Below are 25065 nucleotides of genomic sequence, written 5' to 3'. Positions count from 1 at the left end.
CAAAGAAAATATAAATCCTCCATAACTATGGTGCAAAATGACTACTGCTGAAATATGGCCTTCTAATTCTATGCACATATACACACAAATGGAATCACACAGTACTTTTTACAGTGGTGCCTGCTATTTACACCTAAAATTTCACAATCTTTTTATATCATTAAATATATTTGAATATTTTAAATGACATGGCATTAAAATCGTTACTTATTTAATAAATGCCCAATTTTTGGATATTTAGATTGCTACCAATTTTGAGCTTTAAACAAGTTAATAAGACCTTTTTTTTTTCTTTTTTTTGAGATGAATTCTCGCTCCCGTAGTGCAGGCTGGAAGTACAGTGGCGAGATCTTGACTCACTGCAACCTCCACCTCCCAGGTTCAAGCAATTCTCCTTCCTCAGCCTCCTGAGTAGTTGGGATTACAGGCATGTGCCACCATGCCCGGCTAATTTTGTAGTTTTAGTAGAGACAGGGTTTCGCCATGGTGGCCAGGCTGGTCTCAAACTCCTGACCTCAAGTGATCCATCTGCTTCGGCCTCCCAAAGTGCTAGGATTACAGGGATGAGCCACCGTGACCGGCCAAGATTAGCTTTATAAATATACTTTTCTGTATATCCTTAGTTATTTCCTTAGGATTAACTCCCAGAAAAGTAATTTTTGTATCAAAAGATACGTGCATTTTTAAACAGACACATCCTGTCAATCTCCTCAAAAGAAAAGTCTTACCACTTTAATGTTTTTTCCTTAGCTTATGAGATTTCCAATTTGTCCACACCCTTAACATAAATAAAGCATATCAAATATTAACCCACTGTCTAAAACATGTTGCAAAATTTTCACCCCAGTTTATCATTTTTCCTTGATAGCTCTCTTCTGAACATAGAGCCAATTTTAATTTGTATCTAGTCATACTCAGAAAAGTCATATTTGTTGAATCTTTATCATCATTCTTTTTTTTGCAGACAGAATCTAGCTGTCATCCAGGCTGGAGTGCCAAGGTGCCAGCTTGGCTCATTGCAACCTCTGCTTCCCAGACTCAAATGATTCTCATGCCTCAGCCTCCTGAGTACCTGGGATTATAGGCATGTGCCACCACGTCCAGCTAATTTTTTTTTTTTTTTTTGAGACGGAGTTTCACTCTTGTTACCCAGGCTGGAGTGCAATGGCACCATCTCGACTCACCGCAACCTCCGCGTCCTGGGTTCAGGCAATTCTCCTGCTTCAGCCTCCTGAGTAGCTGGGATTACAGGCATGCGCCACCATGCCCAGCTGATTTTTTGTATTTTTAGTAGAGACGGGGTTTCACCATGTTGACCAGGATGGTCTCAATCTCTTGACCTCGTGATCCACCCGCCTCGGCCTCCCAAAGTACTGGGATTACAGGCGTGAGCCACCGCGCCCGGCCCCAGCTAATTTTTTTGTTCTTAGTAGAGACGGGGTTTTGCCATGTTGGTCCGGATGATCTCAAACTCCTGGCCTAGAGTGATCTGCCTGCCTTAGCCTCCCAAAGCACTGGCACTGCAGGTGTAAGCCACGGTGTCTGGCCTATCATTGTTCTTAGTTTAAAAAAACCAACTGTATTACCAATAAGCTTCCTTAAAAACTGTGGATTGTTTTGGACATAACCACTTATTTATAAATGTTCAAAAACATGTGTTCATTTATTCAACAAATCTTACTGGTTCAATTATAAAGTAGCATATCAGATGTCAGAAAAGAAAAAGGCATACAAGATACTTCCAGACTTGGTGCTACCTTACACTCCTTTCGTCTGTCTTTCTTATTATTATTTGTTTGAGACACAGTCTTGCTCTTGTTGCCTAGGCTGGAATGCAATGGCAAAATCTCAGCTCACTGCAATCCCCACCTCCTGGGTTCAAGTGACTCTCCTACCTCAGTCTCCTGAGTAGCTGGGATTAAAGGGATGCACCACCATGCCCAGCTAATTTTGTATTTTTTAGTAGAGGCAGGGTTTCGCTATGTTGGTCAGGCTGGTCTCGAACTCCTGATCTCAGGTGATCCACCCAGCTGGGCCTCCGAGAGTGCTAGGATTACAGGTGTGAGCCACCTTGCCCAGCCTGTTTGTCCTTCCTAAACAAATGCTAACCAACAACTACAAACTGTCTCCATTTATTCAACAAGTATTTGAATGCTTATTTCAACTTTTACAGTGCATGAAACCCTTACACGATTGTTATTTCATATCCCCCAAGGAGTTTATGAAGAAGCAAGGCCAGTGTCCATTTTAAAAAGGGGCAAATAGGCCACAAAAAGGTAAAAAGCAATATTCAGAATTAATCATTCTCCTTTTAATGGACACTTGTTGCCTACCCCACTTTTCTTTTTTGAGACAGAATTTCACTCGTTACCCAGGCTGGAGTACAATGGCGCAACCTCGGCTTACTGCAACCTCCGCCTCACAGGTTCAAGCAATTCTCCTGCCTCAGCCTCCCAAGTAGCTTCTGAGTACAGGCATGTGCCACCAAGCCCACCTAATTTTGCATTTTTAGTAGCGATAGGGTTTCTCAATGTTGGTCAGGCTGATCTCGACTCCTGACCTTAGGTGATCTGCCCACCTTGGCCTCCCTGGGATTACAGGCCATGGTGCCCGGCTTACTTTTCATTTTTATATATAAAGCTAGTTATGCATAAAAATAGATGGAACTGGCTGGGCACGCTGGCTCACACCTGTAATCCCAGCACTTTGGGAGGCTGAGGTGGGCAGATCACGAAGTCAGGAGATTGAGGCCATCCTAGGCAACATGGTGAAAACCCGTCTCTACTAAAAACACAAAAAATAGCTGGGTGTGGTGGCATGTGCCTGTAATCCCAGCTACTTGGGAGGCTGAGGCAGGAGAATCGTTTGAACCAGTTGGAGGTTTCAGTGAGCCGAGATCGTACCACTGTACTCCAGCCTGGTTGCAGAGCAAGACTCTGTCTCAAAAAAATAAAAATAAAAAAGGAACTGGCTGTGTGCAGTGGCTCACGCCTGTAATCCCAGCACTTTGGGAAGGCAAGGTGGCCAGATCATTTCAGCTCAAGGAGTTCAACACCAGGCTAAGAAACATGGCAAAACCCAGTCTCTACAAAAAATAGCCAGGCATAGTGGCACATGCCTAAGATCCCAGCTACTAAGTAGACTGAGGTAGGAGGACTGCTTGAGCCCAGAAGGTCAAGGCTGCAGTGAGCCGTGATTGTGCCACTGCACTCCAGCCTTGGTGACAGAGCAAGACCTTGCCTTTCTAAATAAATAAATAAATGGAATTTTTAAATGCTGTGATTAAAAATATATGGTATTACTGAGGAAAGAGTACTGAAGGTAGGAAGTCATTTCCTCCTGTCTATAGCATTGTACCTTTCCCAGACCTTTCCATGGGGTTAGCAGATAAATCTTAGTAACTAATGATTCTGCATGCTGATAGCTAAACATAACCATTGTCTACAGGCCAAGTGTCTTCATTGCTTAATGTTTGCTGAGTTTACTCAAGCTCAGGACATGATTGCTAGCTATGTTATGTGTGAAAGATTGTCTTACTGAAGTGAGCAACTCAATTTTCTGTAGGCCCAGTTGAAGAAAGCTTCCAACATTGAAGGAATGTGTTCTCTTTCCAGGTCCACAAGGGGGCGTAGTTTTAAGTGCAAGAACTTCCCCGCGCCATGACCCCCTCCCATCTCTCTCCATCCCCCAGATTTAATGGTTTATGTTTAAATTTTGCGGGTGTGGGAAGAAACTAAGAGTCCATCACCCCAGCGGTTTAAAGGAACTCCTTTCATTGGCCAGAGGAACTTGAGGAGGTGGGAATTTCTCCCAGGATAAATTCCCCTGCTCCTTCACCCACACCGCATTTCCAGCTCTCTGGAATTCCCTCCCACATAGTGGGAGCTCTCTTTCCCTTCCTGGAGTTCCTCTCTGGGGTCCCGCTTCCATACACTCTTCCTGGAAGTTTTCTCTCTTCTTCTCTTTTTTCTCTCTCTGCCTAAATAAATCACTTCTACTAATACTTTTGAGTTTGGCATTCACTTTTATAAGTGCACTGCGCCGTGGTCTCCTCTCCCATTCTTGGGGAGTGATAGACCAAGAACCTGGAGAAACATCCTCTCAGGGGAACTGAGGGCTCCCCTGAACCCCAACATGTTGAAAACATAAAAACATAAACACTGAATTCATGTTTAAAGTGTCAGTGAGAAAGAATAAGGAAATGATCCTCTTCCTACTATAGAGAAGTAAGTTTTCTCCAGGAATACTGTTCAGTGTGTGAACACCACAATTTCCTTACCTGATTTCAGGTGTAACAATCTCTGCAGCTAGACTGTCTGAAGACTCCTGACTTCCCAGAGGCATTAACCCTGTAAGTATACAAACATAAATATAAGGCTAACTGAAAACACAGTCACACAACTTCAGTATGAAATCCTACTTTGAGTATTAATTTTATCAGCAAAAATCATTTTCTCAAGTAAAAGACCATGTCACAGTGGCCTTAAAATATTATTAAGTATTAGCATTTTACCATTTTAACCATTTTTAAATGTACAATAGAGTGGCATTCAGTATATTCACAATGTTGTGTAACCATCACTGCTACTGATTTTCTAAACTTTTTCATCATCCAAATCACAAATTCTATAACCATTAAGCAATAATTCCCTATTTCTCCCTCCCCTACTTTTTTTTTTTTGAGACCAAGTCTCACTCTGTTGCCCAGGCTGGAGTGCAATGGCACAATCTTGACTCACTGCAACCTCTGCCTCCTGGGTTCAGGCAATTCTTCTGTTTCAGCCTCCCAAGTAGCTGGGATTACAGGAGGCTGCCACCCAGCCTGACCAATTTTCTGTATTTTTACATAAGACAGGTTTCACCATGTTGGCCAGGCTGGTCTCAAATTCCTGACTTTAGGTGATCTGGTAGCCTTGGCCTCCCAAAGCACTGGGATTACAGGTGTGAGCCACTGCGCCCAGCCTTACTTTTTAAATGTAATGATGTAACATACATATCTCTCTGTCAGGTGTATAGAAAATATACCTTATTCTTTTAAATGGCTCTACTGTATACCATTGATTAAGAATACTATTCCTGTATTGCTGAACTTTCAGGTTGTTTTGAAATGTCACTATTAGAAACAATGCTTTAATTCATTGGGGTAAATTTAATTCCTAAGAGCAGAAGTGCTAGATCAAAGGATACATACACAAAGAGGGTGTCCTAGGCCATTTTCTATTGCTTATAACAGAATAATTGAAACTGAGTCATTTATAAGAAACTATTTTTGGCTGGGTGTGGTGGCTCATGCCTGTAATCTCCCAGCACTTTGGGAGGCCTAGGTGGGCAGATCGCTTGAGCTTAGGAGTTCGAGCCCAGAGCAAGACCTGTGGTCTTTGTAAATGGTGACTTTCGGATGGGGTCTCTGAGTGGATGTCCTTTTTGTTGATGCTGTTTTTTGTTTTTGTTTTTGTTTTTAGGGATAGGGTCTCACTCTGTCACCCATGCTGGAGTGAAGTGGCACAATTTTGGCTCAATGTAACCTCAAACTCCTGGGCTCCAGTGATCCTCCCACCTGGCTTTCCAAGTAGCTGAAACTACAGACAAGAACCACTGTTCCTGGCTTGATATAGAAAGTTTGATATATGGCTGAGCATGGTGGCTCACGCTTGCCAAGGCGGGTAGATAACAAGGTCAGGAGTTTGAGACCAGCCTGGCCAACATGGTGAAACCAGGTCTTGACTAAAAATACAAAAAATCAGTCGGGCGCAGTGGTGGGTGCCTGTAATCCCAGCTACTTGGGAGGCTGAGAGGGAGATCCAAGACGGCGGAGTGCAGTACCTAGTGAGAGCAACGCAGAGGGTAAGTTATCACCGCATTTACAAGGTGCCAAATGCATCTCAATGGGACTGTTTGCATAGTGGGTGTAGCCCAAGAAGGGCAAGCCAAGGCAGGGTAGGGTGCTGCCTCACCCAGGAAGTGCAATCCCTGGAGGAACTCCTTCCCTACCCAACAGAGGCCATCAGGGGCTTTTACATCCACTCCAGCACTCTGGTTCAGATGCTGCTGCTTCTCGCGCAGTTTTGTTTTTGTTTTTGTTTCTGATACCGAGTCTCACTCTGTCGCCAGGCTGGAGTGCAGTGGTGTGATCTCGGCTCACTGCAACTTCCACCTCTTGGGTTCAAGCAATTCTCCTGCCCCAGCCTGCCGAGCAGCTGGGACTACAGGCACACGCCACCACGCCCAGCTAATTTTTGTATTTTTAGTAGAGACGGGGTTTCACCATTTTGGCCAGGATGGGCTCGATCTCTTGACCTCGTGATACTCCCGCCTCGGCCTCCAAAAGTGCTAGGATTACAGGCGTGAGCCACCCACGCCCCGCCTCTCCTGCAGTTTTTAACCACCCATAGACCAGGAGATTCCTGGGCCAAAAAGCGCCATGAATTTCCAGCACAGCTGTTTCAGCTGGCACCCCGGGTTTCCGCACAAAAACTCACACAAATCTGGGCAGCTGCTTCAACTGGTGCCTGGAACGCCTGGGAGACAGAGCTGCCCATTCAAATGAAAAAGAGGGGGCTGAAACAGGGAGCCAGGTGATCTGGCTTGACAGGTCCACCCCAACAAAGACCAGCAATTTGAAATGCTCTGGATTTGGAGTTTCACAGCAAGTACAGCTGGACCCGGGACGGTCCAGCTCTGTGGGGGGAAGGGCATCCACCACCACTGAGGCAGTCTGCTACTACCGAGGCAGCCCGCCATTAGCGACGCAGCTCACCATTACCGAGGCAGTTCTAACTGTACCTCTGTAAACAAAACTGCAAGGAAGTTTACACAGCATCTGGGCAGACCCCGCGGCAGCTCAGCAACGCCTCTGCTGACAGACTGCAACTAGACTACCTCCTTGCTGGGCAGGGCATCTCTGAAAAAAGGCAACAGAGTAGCATGTCAGGAACTTATAAATAAAGCCCCAGATTCACAGGACAGAGCACCTGGGAAAAGAGGCAGTCATGAGTTCCACTGCAGCAGACTTAAACATACCTGCCCAGCAGTTCTGAACGGAACAACCGAACTCCCAGTACAGCATTTGAGCCCTGATAAGGGACAGACTATCTCCTCAAGTGGATCCCCAACCCCTGTAGATCCAAAGAGGCACCTCATAAAGGAGAGGTCTGGCTGACATCTGGTGGATACCCTTCTGGGACAAAGATAACCGAAGCAGAAACTGGCAGCAACTCTTACTGTTTGTTCTGCAGTCCCTGGGGGTATTCCCAGGCAAGCAAGGTCTGGAGTGAACCTCCAGCAGTCCTGCAGCAGAGAAGCCTGTTAGAAGGAAAACTAAAAAACAGAAAGAAATAGCTTCAACATCAACAAAAAGGGCGTCCACTCAGAGACCCCACCTGAAAATCACCAACTACAAAGACTACAGGTCCACAAAGATGGGGAAAAAAACAGCACAAAAAAGGATGAAAACACCAAAAACCAGAACATCTCTCCTCCTCCAAGGGATCACAACTGCTTAGCAGCAAGGGAACAAAGCTGGATGGTGAATGAATCTGATGAATTCACAGAAGCAGGCTTCAGAAGGTGGGTAATAACAAACTTCTCTGAGCTAAAAGAACATGTTCTAACCCAATGCAAAGAAACTAGGAACCTTGAAAAAAGGTTACATGAAATGCTAACTAGAATAACCAACTTAGAAAAGAACATAAATGACACAAAAGGGAGGCTGAGGTTGCAGTGAGCCGAGATCATGCCACTGCACTCCAGCCTGGGCGACAGAGCTAGACTCTGTTTCGGGGGGGAAAAAAAAGTTTGATATCTTTTAAAAAGGTCATTAGAAATTTTTCAGAATAAAACTCTCCAGACTGACAGATGATTCAACAAATGTTTATAACTTTGACCTAAATAAAATGCAAATATTTTTTAAAAATTCTTTTAAAGTAGCCAAGTAAATCGGTCACATAACTATAGCCTATATGGCATAAAATCTGGTAACAGTTCAAAAATTTTACCAATTTAGCTGACTCTTCACCGATTTTTCATTTTTTAACAAATGAAAACAGGCTTATTAGCGCAACATTTCCAGTGGTTAAGAAGGGAGTGGATCAATCCACTCATATCGGGCTATGAAGTTTGACATCAAAGCTCCTTGTCAGAGGGAGCACAGTGATCTGCATATAATAGGCATGTAACTGTGTTGAGTGAATAAATGAAACTTCTTTTACGTGACATACAAAGATTCAGATTCCAACTGTGACAGTCACTGTATTAGGTGCAATTATGTACCATGTCCTTTGAGACAGGATCTTGCTCTGTTGCTCAGACTGGAGTGCAGTGACATGATTACAGGTCACTGCAGCCTCTAACTCTTGGGCTCAAGTTATCCTCCCATCTAGCTGGGACTGCAGGCATAAGCCACCGCAGCCAGCCATTATTTTTATTTTTAGAATATATATTTAGAAACAGATGGAGTCTCAGTATGTTGGCCAGGCTGAACTCAAGCTCCTGGCCTCAAGAAATCTTCCTTCCTTGGCCTCCCAAAGTGCTGGGATTACAGGCACATGCCACCATGCCTGGCCCATATTCTATTTAATCTTTGAAACAATTGTGTTAAGTGCACTAAATTATCTGCCACTAGGTATGGGCTTAGGGCACCGGCAAAACTAGGTCACCCTAATTTTTCAAGAGCAAATGGTTATCTAGCCAGGCGCGGTGGCACATGCCTGTAATTCAAGCACCTTAGGATGCCAAAGTGGGCAGATCACCTGAAGTAAGGAATTCAAGATCAGCCTGGCCAACATGGTGAAACCCCATCTCTTTTTTTTTTTTTTGTCTTGAGACTGAGCCTTACTCTGTTGCCCAGGCTGGAGTGCAGTGGCATGATCTTGGCTCACTGCAACCTCCACCTCCTGGGTTCAAGCGATTCTCCTGCCTCAGCCTCCCCAATAGCAGGATTATAGGCACCTGAAACTATGCCCAGCTAATTTTTGTATTTTTAGTAGAGATGGGGTTTCATCATGTTGGCCAGGATGGTCTCTATCTCTTGACCTTGTGATCCACCCGCCTCAGCCTCCCGAAGTGCTGAGATTACAGGCGTGAGCCACCACACTCAGCAAAACCCCATCTCTATTAAAAATATAAAAATTAGCCAGGCATGGTGGTAGGCACCTGTAATCTAATCTACTTGGGAGGCTAAGGCAAGAGAATCGCTTGAACCCAGAAGGCAGAGGTTGCAGTGAGCCGAAATGACGTCATTACACTCCAGCCTGGGCGACAAGAGCGAGACTCCATCTCAAAGAAAAAAAAGGGGGGGGGAAGAAAAAGGAAAAAAAGAAAATGGTTATCTGATATCTTCTTAAGAAAGACTATCAGAGTATTACAGCCAACATAGGAAAAAGCACAACTTTTTGTACATTACATTTAATACTATTTTCATTTAAAATTACATACTGGGGAGTGCTTTGCATTACTCAGAGCATCTAAAACTCTAAAACTCTTCCCTTGGCTCTGGAGAAAGAAGTTATGATTCTCATTTTGCAGAACAACCAAGTCTTGGAGAGTTTAGTTACTAGATCAAGCCGTACAGATAGTGGCAGAGCCCATTATGATGGTATTCAATGTTTACGATACCTTATGTTTATGATGGTACTCACCAGTTCTTTTTTTTTTAAGTTGTGAATCTTGTTGGGCCTTCTTTAAAGGTTAAGTTTTTTTCTTTTTTTCTTTTTTTTGGAGACAGAGTCTTGCTCTGTCGCCCAGGCTGCAATGCATTGGTGCTATTTCAGCTCACTATGGCATCCACCTCCCAGGTTCAAGCAATTGTTATGCCTCAGCCTACTGAATAGCTGGGATTACAGGCACATGCCACCATGGCTGGCTAATTTTTGTATTTTTAGTAGAGGTGAGGTTTCGCCATGTTAGCCAGGCTGGTCTCAAACTGCTGGCCTCAAGTGAACTGCCTGCCTTTGCCTCCCATGCTGGCATCATAGGCGTGAGCCACTGCGCCCAGCCTAATGGTTGTTTTAATCAAATAAGGCATACAACAAAGTTAACCTACATATGTTTTGGGGTATCTCCACACATCTTTTTTTTTTTTTTTTTTTCTGAGTGATTGAAAGCTTGAATGATATGGAATCATCAGCCCACCTAAGTGATTCAGCTTTGTGTTTCTTTTTGGGTCAACCAAGGTAAAGTAAGAAGGAACTCAAACAAGCCAAGAAACTACTGTCATGCCCTTCTGTGGTTGGCTGTATTCACTAGATAGGGGGTCCCCAAGTTTCTTCCATTTTTGATCCTTAGCATGGTTCTCATTTTAGAAGCTGAGGTCCCAGACCCCTTTCCGCTTATATAAGGGGTGTCAGGCAACAGAGTGTTTAAGGAAATTTTTTCTGTGAGTCATTTCATTCCCATTTCTTGAGGACTGTACTATCTCACACTGATAATAAAGGGGATGACAGAAAGGTGAGATATAAATATGTTCTCCGAACATGCAAAGTGAGGAAATGAATTTTACTTTACATCTGTCTCCATTATCCAATGCCAGACGGCCTAAAACATTGATGTGCACGCACACAAAGAAAACATCCAGGGAACTATTTCAAAATTCACCTTTCTGAGCCTTGTCCCCAGAGTCCCTGAGTTGTAGGCATGAGAGGACCTGGGAATCTGCATCCCAGATGACTCTAACACTATTCACCATGCTGTAAGAAACACCATTCTTACACAAGCTTCATGAGTAGGTTTAAAAAACCCAAATTGCAATTAAGCTTTCGTTTTTGTCATCCTTACCACAGCCCGGGCAATTGTCCTATTACTTGGTTGGCCCATTTCTTTTTTTTGTTGCCCAGACTAGTATGCAGTGGTATGACCTCAGCTCACTGCAGCCTCTGCCTCCCGGGCTCAAGTGACCCTCCCACCTTCGCCTCCTGAGTCGCTGGGCCCACAGGCACATGCCACCATGCCCAGCTAATTTTTAAAATTTTTTTGTGGGGGAGGGTGTCTTGCTATGTTGTCCAGGCTTCTCTTAAACTTGTGAGCTCAAACCATCTGTCCGACTTAGCCTCCCCAAGTGTTGAGATTACAGGCATGAGCCACCGTGCCCAATCTAAATTTGCCCTTTTCTACAAAACACTGACAACCCCTAACCTGAATAGCACCGTAGGGTCTAAGCTTAAATTGTCTGCCCAAAGCAGTTTACACCAAGGTTGGAATTAGGCTTAAATCCTCTTTTATGGCACTTGAATTTTAAAAAATAATAAATAAATAAATATATCTTAAGTATTAGAATACCTCTATTACACTACTTTTGTTTCTTGTTTGGAGAATTAGCATGGCAGTGTTGTCTAATTCGATAGCTGGAGAAGTCACGTCCACTTTTCTCATGGGCCTGTTAAAGCCCTCTCATTCATTCTTGACTCATCCCGTGTCTTTGGGAAGCCTTTCTGGGTAAACCTATCCACAAGGAAGATCCTTTATGTCACTACCAGCCCTTGCACATGTTTCAATTATAGCACCTATAATTTTGGACCACAATTGCCTAATTTAGTTTTGTATCTCCAGCTCTACTAACAGTGCCTGGCAAACAGCAGGCACTCAATAATTGGGGGATGAATGAGTCCATGGCAAGAGACTAGGCCAGGAGTTTTAAAAATCAATGCTGACTGAGAAACGAAATACAGCAATGTCAAAGGCTGGAACAAAAATAATCCCTAACAGCACATAATCCTCCTGAAAGGAATACAGGTCAGGCAGGTGTCGCAGCCTGGCAGTGGTGAGGGGTTGGTGGTGCTTTCGTTGTTAAGAAACATACCGGCTCTCTCCTCCCTACAACACCTCCAGAACCTGGCCTCTGAGGTTCCCACTCCCGCATGCACCCAACCCACAGCTCAACTCCCTAGCCTGCTGCTTGTTCTCACCTGAACCACCGCTTCATGTAGCCAGGCCAAGGAGGGGCATTCATATCCTCCAATGAGGGCCTAGGAGGCCTTTCTTGGCCAATCAGTAGCCAGGCACTACAGCGGGATTCGGCATCCACACCAACAGACGGACTTCCTGGCGATCCCTTAGGGGGCTTGTTTTACGCAAGGCTTAGAGGTCAAAAATAAGGGGACACGATCCTCGCAGAATGGGAAGAAGCTGCACAGGCTCCCTGGGTTTGGCCATTTTCTAAGACAAACCAACCACTTTTAAGATGTCTCTCCACCTCATGCGTGTTCGTCTCAAAAAAGCCAGTGTGACTGATTTGGAAATTGGCTCAGTGACTGAGGGTTTGCACCATGATTTGGACCAATAAGAAAAGGCAATCACTAGGGCCCAAGCTTTTCGAGGAGGAGTGCATGTGGGCACAATGTTTCATTTTTATCTACTGGTACAATCATGTTCAAGTGAACCAAATATTTTTATGTATACCACGGGAAATAAATCATCTGACTGGGCATGGCGGCTCATGGCTATAATCCCAGCACTTTGGGAAGCTGAGACGGCGGATCATGAGGTCAAGAGATAGAGACCATCCTGGCCAACATGGTGAAATCCTGACTCTACTAAAAATACAAAACCTTAGCTGGGCGTGGTGGTATGTGCCTGTAGTCCCAGCTACTCAGGAGGCTGAGGTTGCAGTGAGTCGAGATGGTGCCACTGCACTCCAGCCTGGCAACAGAGCAAGCTCTGTCTCAAAAAAAAAAAAAAAAAAAAAAAAGTCTTCTGGTTTGCGCTCCCAAAACGTTTTTACCTTGAGTTGTGAGCTGCCCTTCTTGAGCTTGTACACAACGAAGTTCTTCAATGGTTTCCTTCAGAGAATCCCTTTCTGTTCTCAGTCTCTGGAGAGAGACAAAAACATGGAGGGTTAGCTTCATGTTTTAAGAATTTATTCATCAGTGGCCTCTCTGCCTTACCTAATAGAAAGATAAACAATAGTATATAATTCAATCAAGACAGTAAAAAAAAACAATAGTGAACATGAACATGTTTTACCTTTTGCTCTTTTTTGGAAAGATCACAGAAAGAGGAAAAGATTAAAACAAGTCTTCCCATTTAATAATACTGAATATCTACTATGTGCAAGGCAATATGCTATCCACAGTTAAACTTAAGAAACAAACTGTCTACTCCATCTTTAACAATTAGTAACTACTTTCTTAACATTCTTTTCACTAGACATAAAAGGTTGAAGAACAAAGACAATATTCATAAATCATGAAAAAGTAGAAATATTTTTAAAAGATTAAAATATGCTGAACAACAAAAAGTCCTCTATACATACAGGACTTTCTTGTTTTCATACAGAAAACAAAGCTTAACAAACTTATAGAAAGTCATGAGCAGGGAAAAAAAAAAAAGTCATGAGTAGAACAACGTAAAGAAGGCAACAGTGGTAGAAACGATAACTATATAAAAAAGAAATCTGAACGAAAGTATTATAAAAAATATTCCTTTCTTTTTTTGCTTTATTTCTGAAACACAAATAGAATTCTCCTATGGCTTAAAAATAAATAGGATTTCTTATTTTTAAATTCATAAGTAATTAATGTGGCCAAACATAAACATAATCGCCTTAATTTTAGCAGTACTCAAAACCAAAATGCCTAATACATATACTCACATCCTTTTCTTTTTGAAGACTGTCAACTTTTTCTTTTAGCCGCTTATATTCAAAATCTAGTTTATCTGCTTTCTTTGATTCTTCAGATAATCTATTTTGTAGTTCTACTACCTAACACAGAAAAATATCATTACTTATACATAATCTGAAACATTAGAAATTATCCTCATTTTCTTCTACAGGTCTAAGAAAACAAAACCCATTCCCACCAGTACTCAGATGCATGTGATCCAGCAGCCTAGCCCAATGGAGAGAACTAGGAATAAAATCCTGCCCAGTTACTATGGGTTCCCAACCAGAATCATCCACAGTAACAATGTTCAAAATCATAAAAGAATCTATACAATTTTCATTTCCGGCAATACAGATAATCGGGTAGTCTGAAATTCTTTTTGTATAAAACAAAATAAATGCTGGGGTGAGGGTGGGGCAGGGAGAATCCAATTGCATAGCTAAGCTTACAAGAAAATAAGGGAAATACTCAGAGGTTAAAACCAGAATGAGAAGTTCATGTAGACAATCTGGGTACCACGAAGTACCAACTGCCGATAACAGGAACCTAGAGCTTTAACAGGAGATGAGTGGTTGTTAAACCACTTTAGGCTCTAAGAGGTAGCAAATAGGTGGATCAGAAAAAAAAATTTCATCAGCTGGAACAATAAACTGAGTGCTTTGCGTTTAAAAAAGTATAACTTGGGGCTAAGCGCAGTGGCTCACGCTTATAATCCCAGTACTTTGGAAGGCTGAGGTGGGAGGATGGCTTGAACCCAGAATTTGAGGTCAGACTAGGCAACATAGTGAAACCCCATCTCTATAGTTTAAAAATTAGCTTGGTGTGGTGGCACATGTCTGTAGTTCCAGCTACTTAGAAGGCTGAGGTGGGAGAATCGCTTGAGCCAAGGAGTTCAAGATTGTAGTGAGCTATGATCATACCATTGCACCCCAGCCTGGAAAAGAGTGAGATCCTGTCTTTTAAAAAAAGTAATAATGAAAGAAAAAGGGGAACCTGGGAGTTTGTAACCACAGCCTGTTAATAATATGTGGACTTATGTTTGAATTTTTACTACTTGCATTGTTTGGGAAAACCTAAGCCAAGCAATTAGAGGGATATTAGTTGGTGATGCTGTGGAAAATCTGCCATAAACAAACACACATATTGACTGCAGAAACAAAACCTCAACCCATGAGGCTCAGAATTCCCCAAGGTAAAGATGAGCTAATGAAAGAGCAAAATCCAAAATTATAAAGGCCATAAAGAAATATGCCACAATGAACAAGGCTGTGGAAAACATTAACAGCAATAACAACCAAAAATAATAGAATAAGATCTCCAAGGATTTCATATTGTAATTATCAGATACAAAATATACATACTTAAAAATATAAAGAGGAAATCTAAATTGAAAATGGAGTAAGGGGCCAGTCACGGTAGCTCACGCTTGTAATCCTAACACTTTGGGAGGCCGAAGAGAGGAGACTGCTTGAGCTCAGAAGTTCAAGATCAACCTGGGGGCAACATGTTGAAACACTGTATCTACAAAAATACAAAAAATTAGCTGGGCAAGGTGGTGCACTCCAGTAATCCCAGCTACTCAGGAGACTGTGGCAGGAGAATTGCTTGAAGGAGGCTGAGGTTGCAGTGAGCCATGACTGCACCACTGCACTCTTGTCTAGGTGACAGAGTGAAACCCTGTCTTGGAAAAAAAAAAAAGAAGAAACAAACTGCTTTTATTTGTTTACTATATCCCTCTGACAAGAGAAATCTACAGACATTATCAGAAGCAATATGAGAATTTGGCAAGGTTGCAGAATCAACATATAAAAATTAATTTCATTCACATAAATTAGCAATAAAGTGAAAATGGTATTTTTATCTAATTGCATTTAAAAAACAACCCAAAACACAAAGTACCTAAGAGTAAGAATAATGAAATATGCACAAAATCTTTAGAAGAACATTATAAAACTTAACTCAAAGAAATGGAAGACCATGGAAAGGTATCATGTTGAGACAGGAACAACTCTCCCCAAATTGATCAACAGAGTCAATGTAATTCCAATTCCCAAGAGTTTGGAGTTTAAAGGAAAAGCAAAGGGCTGAGAATAGACAATTTTGAAAAAGGACAAAGTATGAGAGTCTGCACTACCACCTATCAAAATTGCTAAAAATTAGTAAAACATGAGTGTGGTATTGGTGTAGGAACAGATAAGTATACTAATGGAACAGAAGATGGTGTCCAGAAATAAATCCATATGTGACATGGACACTTTAGATATACAAGGTAGAATTGCAGGTCATTGTGTAAGAATGGACTGTTAATTAATGGCAGTAGGTTGACTGGTTATCCACACAGACAGAGTATCAAAGGGATCCCTACCTCACACCCTACATAAAAATTAATTCCAAGTGGATTAAAGACCTAAATTTGCAAAACAAACTTTAACGCTTTGTAAGAAAAATAGAGATTAGACGTATATCCTTATTTAGGAAATAATTTCTTAAACAAAACATAAAAACTACAAATCATTTTTAAAAAGTACTTGAAGTTCATTACACTGAAATTATCAACCTCAAAAAAGTAAAAGGACAGGTCATAGATCCAAAGAAAAAAAAAAAAAAAAAAAAATAAAAAAAAAAAAAAAAAAAAAAAAAAAAAAAAAAAGATTCAATTTTTTAAATAGGTAAAAGATTAAGAAATTTACAAAAGAAATACAGTCAGTAAATATATTTGCAATCAAGGTAACACAAAGTATAATTAAGAGGAGACATTATTTTACACCCATTTAATTGGCAAATTTTACTTATTTCTTCTTTACTCAAGACAAAGTCTTGCATGTCCCGTGTTGCCAGCAAAGTTACATGAGGCACAAAAGCAAAGCTGGAGTGCAGTGGTACAATCATAGCTCACTGTAGCCTCTGAGGCCTAGGCTCAAGCAATCCTTCAACCTCAGCCTCCTGAGTAGCTGGGAACACAGGTTCATGCCACCATGCCCAGATAACTTAAAATTAGTTTTAGAGATCAGGTCTTGCTGTGTTTCCCAGACTGGTCTGGAACTCCTGGGCTCAAGTCATTCTCCTGCCTCAGCCTCCCAAAGTGTTGGAATTACAGGCGTGAGACGCTATGCCAGGCCAGCAAAATTTAAAGTTTGCCAATACTGTGTTGGTGATAACGTGGAGCAACAGGAATATAAACTGCTCGTTGGTAACACAATCACGTTAAGGAACAATCTGCTAATATCTAACTACATTGAAGATACTCAGACAGAAATTCCATCAAGTTGTAAAACCTTCACATATGTCTAGGAGAAGCCCTGTACAATAATATCTAACTACAGTGAAGATACCCTTAGACAGAAATTCCATCAAGTTGTAAAACCTTCCACACATGTATAGGAGAGGACCTGTACAATACTATTTATATGGCTTATTTATTTATTTATTTTTGGAGACAGAGTCTTGCTGTGTTGCCCAGGCTGGAGTGCAGTGGCACCATCCTGGCTCACTGCAACCTCTGCCTCCCAGGTTCAAGCAATTCTCCTGCCTCAGCCTCCCAAGTAGCTGGGACTACAGGTTCCTGCCACCATGCCCAGCTAATTTTTTTTAATTTTTAGTAGAGACGGGGTTTCACCTTGTTAGCCAGGATGGTCTTGATCTCCTGACCTCGTGATTTGCCTGTCTCAGCCTCCCAAAGTGCTGGGATTACAGGCGTGAGCCACCGTGCCCGGCCGGCATTTCTTTTAACACAGAAAAAGAGCTAAAACATCCTGTATGTCTCTTAACAGGAAAATAGATAAATCTTGGTACAGAGACTCACTGGGATACTATACAGCAGCAGAAATGAATGTTATAAAGCTACACCTATTATAATAAACAAATCTCACTGAGCAAAAGAAAGAAAATTACAGAAGAGTGCTTTCACTGTATCATTTACATAAAGTTTTGGTACATGTCAAAATGCTATAAATTCTTAGGGATAAATACATATATGTAGCAAAGGTATAGAGAGACGAATTGGGAATGAAAACTGCAGCATGGAAGCTGCCTGTAAGGGGACAGCATGTTTTATTCAAGCATGAATATTTATTGAACTATGCCTTTACATTTATGTATTTCTTAAGTATTACATAATAAATTAATAAATAAAAATAAGTTTTAAAAAAGCACCTGCTATAGAGAGTTTAAAGCCCTTTAAATATAGGATAAATATAAATAAATACAATAGGCTGGGCATGGTGGCTCACGGTGGCTCACAGTGGCTCACGCCTGTAATCCTAGAATTTTGGAAGGCCAAAGTGGGTGAATCAATTGAGCTCAGGAGTTCGAGACCAGCCTGGGCAACACTGTGAAACACCGTCAATACCAAAATACAAAAAATTAGCCAGGTGTGGCAGCATGCACCTGTGGATCCAGCTACTAGGGAGGCTGAGGCAGGAGAATTGCTTGAACCCAGGAGGTGGAGATTGCAGTGAGCTGAGATCATGCCACTGTACTCCAAGCTGGGTGACAGAGTTAGACTCTGTCTTCTAAATAAACAAATACAATAAAGAAAAGGTAAAAAACAGAATACCATGAAAACAAGTCAGTAATTTTTGTAAGCTACATGTTATAATGAAGAGCTTGCCTGAAGCCAACATCAAGACGCTGTGTTTCTTTTACCTGTCTCTTGTAGGTTTCAAGTTGACTTCGCGCTGTGTTGGCCTTTCTTAACTCTTCCTCTAGACTGACAGTGTTCTGCATATACATGGTATTCTTTTCTTCTAAGAGTTTAACCTGCCGCCTTAAATCACCAAGATCTTCTAGCTTCTTTTTATAAGATTCTACTTGACCTTCTAGTTTAGACACTTTATCAGAAGAATGTCTAGAATTAGATGGGAAATTTAAAAATCAGAAATACATCCACACTTGTAAAGTTGTTTCAGTGTTAAAACAAGAGGGATAGCCAGGAAGGGGAGAGCAGAAAACACACATCTAATGAAATTATAAGACAAAAGTGATTCCAGGTTAATGCTCTGCACAGGTTAAAAATTATGACCTAAATTACAACTAAATGTATAATGGACAGTAATAATTTAAGAAAACCAAGCAGGAGAGGGAAGCCAGCAGAGTCACATGTGGCACAAAAGAAAATTAAGTTTTCCAGTGTCCAAATAATTTGGCAATTATCAGTGACCACCAGAATGGCAGATTCAGTGGGGCAGTGCAGGCAGACAGTGGGGTTGAGGGGAGAATATAAATGTTACCTTATGTAATCTAAGTTTGGTTCGGGAGGGAAGGAGAGAGAAATAACTCCCTCTCTTTTTAAGAGTAAAGAGACCTAAATGTGTGTGTACACATGTACAAAGGAGTGAGATCCAAAAGGCAAAAGAAATGAGGACTGATGTAACACAGTCCCTGCACAGGCAAGAAGGGTGGAAGTACAGAGCATTGAAAAAGGAATTAGCCCTGAACAGGGGAGGAATAACAGGTCTGCACTCTCTAAGCAAAAAAGAAAGGATGGGTGGGAATGCAGGGAAGTTTAGTGGTGCATGAGACAAAAGACATGGAGAGTTCAGCAGTTCATGGCCTCTTTCTTCCCTGCTACAGGAGACAAGGACATCTATTGAGACTAAGGCATGGGAGGTGTGTAGGGAAAGCAGCCAGGGGAGTAGAATCCTGAAGAATCGTAATAGCTGTGAGTGAGACAATAAGCAGGAGGAGGGCAGGCCATTGGGAAAAACTCAGCTCAGAAGGAAGCCACCAATTGGCAGTAGCACAAAACTATCAATTATGCATTTCCCTTGTTTTTCTCGGTATTTAAAGAGCAAAAGTGGAAAAGTGTACATGGTTAAGATAATCAACAGGGGATACGACATTCCACAAGGAGAGGAGTGAAAAAATGAGGTGGCAGGGAGTGAGGCACCTCATGAGAGAACTGAAGGGATAACAACAAGGCCCAGCAAGAAAATGAGACCTTGTGGGCATGGTGGAAGAACAGCTCCAGAGCTGTACAATTAAGAAGAGATGGTCAGAATTTCTGTTTTACAAACACATATGTATCACTTAATTGCCAGACACTGTTGCAAGTGTTCACAAATATAAATTCACTCAACTCCTTATATAAGCCTGAGGTAGGCATGTGTATTGTTTCGATTTTGCAGATGAGAAAATGATCATACAGAGGTTGCATAAACAATAGACCCGGGATCTCAGCCTGGGTAGCCTGGCTCTTAATCTTGCTAGATGCTCAGAAACCCCAGAGTTTTTAACACCACAGCCGAACTGTGCTGGACAGTGAAGGTAAAGGTGAAGGTGAGACTGTTTACCTCAGCACGTCGATCTCATCTTTCAGAGACTGAGCTTCATCTGCCAAAGCGGTCAGTTCATCATTCTGTTGCCGAAGTTCAGAGATCTCCTTTTCTAACTCTTCACAACGTATTCGATAATCATCTTTGGCTGCTTCTAGTCTGTAACCAATACAAAATAGACCAAGAAAGCACTATTTACTGCCCCCTCATCCTCCTTAGAACAGTAAAAGAAAAATATAAAGTATGAGAATAAAGCATTCCTGAATATGTCTCCCATGTTTGTGGCCATAAGCTGCCTTCTCAAGTCTTAACTGTCATAAAAATGGACTCCATTATCCCAAGGATTGGGAATGGTGACAAATGGATACTTATTTCCCTACCAGAAAGCAAGAAAGCATGCAACATTTTTTCAAAATACTGCAGATATAATTTATCTAAGGTTTTTTATAAATTATAAAATTAACACATATGGCCCAGCACAGTGGCTTACAGTAATAAACCCATTTTGTTAATATAATTAAATACTCTTTAAGAAAGATAACTATTTTCTAAAACAAAAAAGCGTGAAGAGTAGTACTGTTTTACATTTTTGTGATTCTATTATCTGTTTTAATAGAAGACAGCTGGGTTCTCGTATTTGTTTCTACATTCATCTGTTGATGACATGTTGTTTTTGGCTGAAGTATATGAAGAAAATCCAGCCTTGCAGACACACAGATGGAAAAGAGAGGGTCTTGCAGATTCTCCAAAATGGTTTCAGAGGACCTCCAGGGGCCTCAACCATTCTTTGAACTGCGGATGTGAACCACAGGGAATGGACTGTTGCTAAGGAGCCTAAGAAAATTTTGTGCTTTTTCCTGTTAAGGCGAAAGAAAAAAAAAAATCCAGAAACATTTCACTGAGGAATAACAAGGACAGTAGGTATGTTACCATACTCAGTTATTCATCGTATTCTTAAGTTTTTCAATTTTGTGCTTCTGTCTTATCTTGCAGGACACATTTTCCCTTTTTTTCTTTTTCCTTTCACCGCCCGAAGGCCAAAGGGCCCTTCTTCCTTCCTTTTGGCTTTTTTTTCCCCACAGAAGATATCTGGAATATTGTTCCTTTAAATCTTGTCTATCCTTTTAAATCAGCTCACCCCTTTAAACAAGTCTATTTCTATAAACACACACACACACACACAGACACACAGACACACACACACACACACGGAGACGTATACAGAGTTCTATTAATCTATAAATGCATCTGTCTTTTAAAAATACCTGCCTGCAACTTTTCATGACATCTGGCCCCTCCCAAAGATGTGCTTACTTTAAAATCCCTAATCTGTGGTTTGTTTATGGTCTGGTCTGACCATTACTTTTCCAAAAAAGAAAGTCATTTCAGATTTTCAGTGAAATTTAATCTTTCTGGTGATCATGCCAACTCGCCTTCACGGCCCTTTATGAATGTTCTTCCTCTGTCTTTCTTGAATGTTTGTTCAGTCGCCTTTGTTTCCCTGTCGGGTGCAGGGCTGGTGTCTGATTCTTCTCCCACTCACAGTTATTCTGCAGTTGGGGCATTCTGTCTTCAAGTAATAACGAGGGTGGCACTCTGATAGAACATTTCCTAGATGTGAAGTAGTTTCGTGTTGTATGAGGAGATTCTGCAAAGATGTTTATTATGCAACCTTACTGGTCTGCAGTTTCCCAGAAGTCCTAACACTATACTCTTTTTTTTTTTTTTTTGAGACAGAGTCTTGCTCTTTTGCCCAGGCTGGGGTGCAATGGCACAATCCTGACTCACTGCAATCTCTGCACCCTTCGTTCAAGCAATTCTGGTGTCTCAGCCTCCCAAGTAGCTGGGATTATAGGCATCTGCCTTCACGCCTGGCTAATTTTCGTATTTTTTGTAGAGATGGAGTTTCATCATGTTAGCCAGGCTGGTTTCGAATCCCTGACCTCAGGTGATTTTCCTGCCTCAGCCTCCCAAAGGGCTGGGATTACAGGTGTGAGCCACAGGGCCCAGCAAATATATACTAACTTTAAATGACAGCTAACAAATTTTTAAAAATCATTTTAATGAGTTGTCTTTTACCTGAATGTTTCTTCTTGGAGCTGTTCTAATTGAGTCTGGAGTTGCAAATGCCTTCTTCCTGCTGGACTGTTAGGATCTTCTATAGAATCAGATTGATTGAGTCTTTCCATTAATACCTGATTCTCTGCCAACAAACTACTTTTCTCTTCCTGCAATGCTGCAACCTGTTGGAATACAGGACGATGGCAGTTATTTCCTCCAATTACACTGGCATCAAGCTCAATCACTTGTGGATTATTATTACCATTAAAAATTAAAGCCTATTTTTAAAGAAGTACAATAAATCTCCACTTAAAACATTTATGTCATTTTGGAATACTGCACATGCAAAACAAGATGTAAGAGTAACAATTCATTCATTTCATATTTGAAGAAATGACTCACCAGAAAAAGAGATGGCCAATAAGCACAAAAATAATCATTAGTTATCAAGAAAATGCAAATTAAAATCACAATATTATATAACTACACTCCCACTAGAATAAATAAAATTAAAAAGACTGTACCAAGTGTTGGCAAAGAAACTTCTGGTGAGAATACAAAATGTTTCAAACACTTTGGAAAATAATTTAGCAGTTTCTTAAAGAATTAAACATGCAACTACCACATGACTGATTTAGCCATCCAACTCCTAGGTATTTACTCAAGAGAATAAAAGTATATGCGCACACAAAGACTTAGGAAGAATGTTTATAGTAGCTTCATTTGAAACAGAGAAAAACTGGAAACCATCCAAACGTTTGCCAACCAACAAATGGATAAATGATTTGCAGTATATCCATATAGGTTGAAGATCCCAAATCCAAAAATCCAAACTCAGAAATGCTTCAAAATCTGAACGTTTCTGAGCACCCACATGACACTCAATAGAAATGCTCATCGGAGCTATTTTAGCTTTTGGATTTTTGGATTTAGGACGTTCAACCAGTAAGTATATAATGCAAATATCCCCAAATCCAAAAATATCCCCAATTTCAGATATGGAATGCTCAACCTGTATTAAAGAATACTACTCAGCAATAGAAAATTTAATAATTTATAGCTACGACATAGATAATCTCAAAATAATGTAAGGAGTCAGACAAAAAAAGTCAATATATATGGCAGAACATCCTTTTTAGACAAAAAGAATCAAATTTCAAAAACATAAACTGGCTGGCATGGTGGCTCATGCCTATAATCCTAGCACTTTGGGAGGCTGAGGGAGGAGGATTACTTAAGCTATGAGTTGGAGAACGCCTGGGCAACACAGTGAGACACTGTCTCCACAAAAAATAAAAAATTAGCTAGGTGTGGTGATGAATGTCTGTGGTCCCCGCTACTCAGGAGGTTGAGGCAGGAGGATCGCTCAAGTCCAGGAGGTCGAGGCTGCAGTTAGCCATGATCCTACCACTGCACGCCATCCCAGATGACAGAGCAAGACCCTGTTTCAAAAAACAAAACAGGCCAGGTACAGTGGCTCACGCCTATAATCCCAGCACTTTGGGAGGCCAAGGTGGTAGAACTGCTTGGGGCCAGGAGTTTGAGACCAGCCTGGGTAGCATAACAATACCCCATCTCTACCAAAAAAAAAAAAAAAATTACCCAAGCCTGGTGGCACATGCCTGTGGCCCCAGCTATCTGGAAGGCTAAGACTGTAGGATCACTTGAGCCCAGGAAGTTAACTGCAGCAAGCTGTGATCATGCCACTGCACTTCAGCCTTAATGACAGAGCATGACTCTGCCTCAAAAAACAAAATGATGATCCAAGCATGGTGGCTCACACCTGTAATCCCAGCACTTTGGGAGGCAGAGGCAGGCAGATCACTGGAGCTCAGGAGTTCAAGACCAGCCTGGGCAACATGGTGCAACCCCAACTCTACAAAAAATAAAAAAATTAGTTGGGTGTGGTGGTGTGCACTTGTAGTCCCTGCTACTCAAAGGCTGAGGTGGGAGGATTGCTTTAGCTCAGGAGGTGGAGGTTGTAGTGAGCCAAGATTGTACCACTGCACTCCAGCCTGGGTGACAGAGGGAGACTCTGCCTCAAAAAACAAAACAAACATAAACATGATTAATTTAAAAAATAGCAAAGCAAAGGGGCTTATAGTGAAAAGCTATAGTTTCCTATGGAGTTTTCCCACTCTCCAGAGGCTAGTTTTTACTGCTCCTAATTTTATTGCTTTTGGTTGTTACTTTACCTATCTAAATAATATTACACACAATTATTTCTTGACTTAGCATTAGACATCTAGTGACTCTCTCCTTAGACATTAACTAGTGACTTTTCTCCTCTGACATGTTTGATTACAGCAACTTGTGCCATTCCTTCCTACCACAAATATAGTTAATCACTATTCTGACTTCCTTCACTGATCACCTCTGGAACTTTAAATTACTTACTGATTCATTTCACTCAGTCACCAACCCACTCATTAACTCACCTACTATGTTCTAGGTATGGTTGCACTTTTCTAAGTGCACAGGATACAGTGATGAAAAAAGGAAAGTTCTTACTCATATGTTATATATTTGAAAAAAATTGTAATATATAAATAAAAATAAATCACTACACAAGAAAGTGAATTAAGAAATACATGTAAAAACTAGAATAGGAAGTGCTATGCAGAGTGATATGGTTTGGATATTTATCCCTTCCAAATCTCATGTTGAAATGTTGTCCCGAATGTTAGGGGTGGAGCCTGGTGGGAGGTGTCTGGATCACGGCATTGGATCACTCATGAATGGCTTGGTGCTATCCTCATAAGTGAGTTAGTTCTTGCAAGACCTGGTTGTTTAACAGTGTGTGGCACCTTTCCACCCCTTGCTCCTGCTCTCGCCATGTGACACAGCGGCTTCCCCTTTGCCTTCTGCCATGATTGGAAGCTTCCTGAGGCCCTCGCCAGAAGATGCTGGAGCCATGCTGGAAAGCCTGCAGAACTGTGAGCCAATTAAACATCTTTTCTTTATGAGTTACCCAGCCTTGGGTATTTCTTTATAGCAATACAAAAAACAGCCTACTACACAGAGGGTTAAAATTAGAACAACAGAAATGACTGGGTGATTATTTTGGATTGCTCAACCATGGAAGGCCTTCCTGAAGAGACTTACTTTAGACCTACTTTAGTGCCTGATGCATCCAA

General features: G+C 41.5%; 1 protein-coding gene across 2 annotated transcripts in view; it reads right to left on the bottom strand.

Moving 5' to 3' along the window:
• Nucleotides 1-25065, bottom strand: part of HOOK3 (hook microtubule tethering protein 3) — a 122405-nt gene that overhangs the window by 34447 nt on the left and 62893 nt on the right. For both annotated transcript variants that reach the window (XM_017545975.2, XM_037744767.1), the window contains exons 9-14: nt 21947-22110; nt 19886-20026; nt 18240-18441; nt 13583-13693; nt 12713-12800; nt 4280-4349 (exon numbers count right to left, since the gene is read on the bottom strand). In XM_017545975.2, the coding sequence (XP_017401464.1) occupies nt 4280-4349; nt 12713-12800; nt 13583-13693; nt 18240-18441; nt 19886-20026; nt 21947-22110 (776 nt within the window). The remainder of the gene's footprint in view (nt 1-4279; nt 4350-12712; nt 12801-13582; nt 13694-18239; nt 18442-19885; nt 20027-21946; nt 22111-25065) is intronic.

The sequence above is a fragment of the Cebus imitator genome, unplaced genomic scaffold (genome assembly GCF_001604975.1).
Source record: "Cebus imitator isolate Cc_AM_T3 unplaced genomic scaffold, Cebus_imitator-1.0 Scaffold183, whole genome shotgun sequence".
In the NCBI taxonomy this organism is placed as follows: Eukaryota; Metazoa; Chordata; class Mammalia; order Primates; family Cebidae; genus Cebus; species Cebus imitator.
This window is presented reverse-complemented; position numbering and strand designations above follow the sequence as displayed.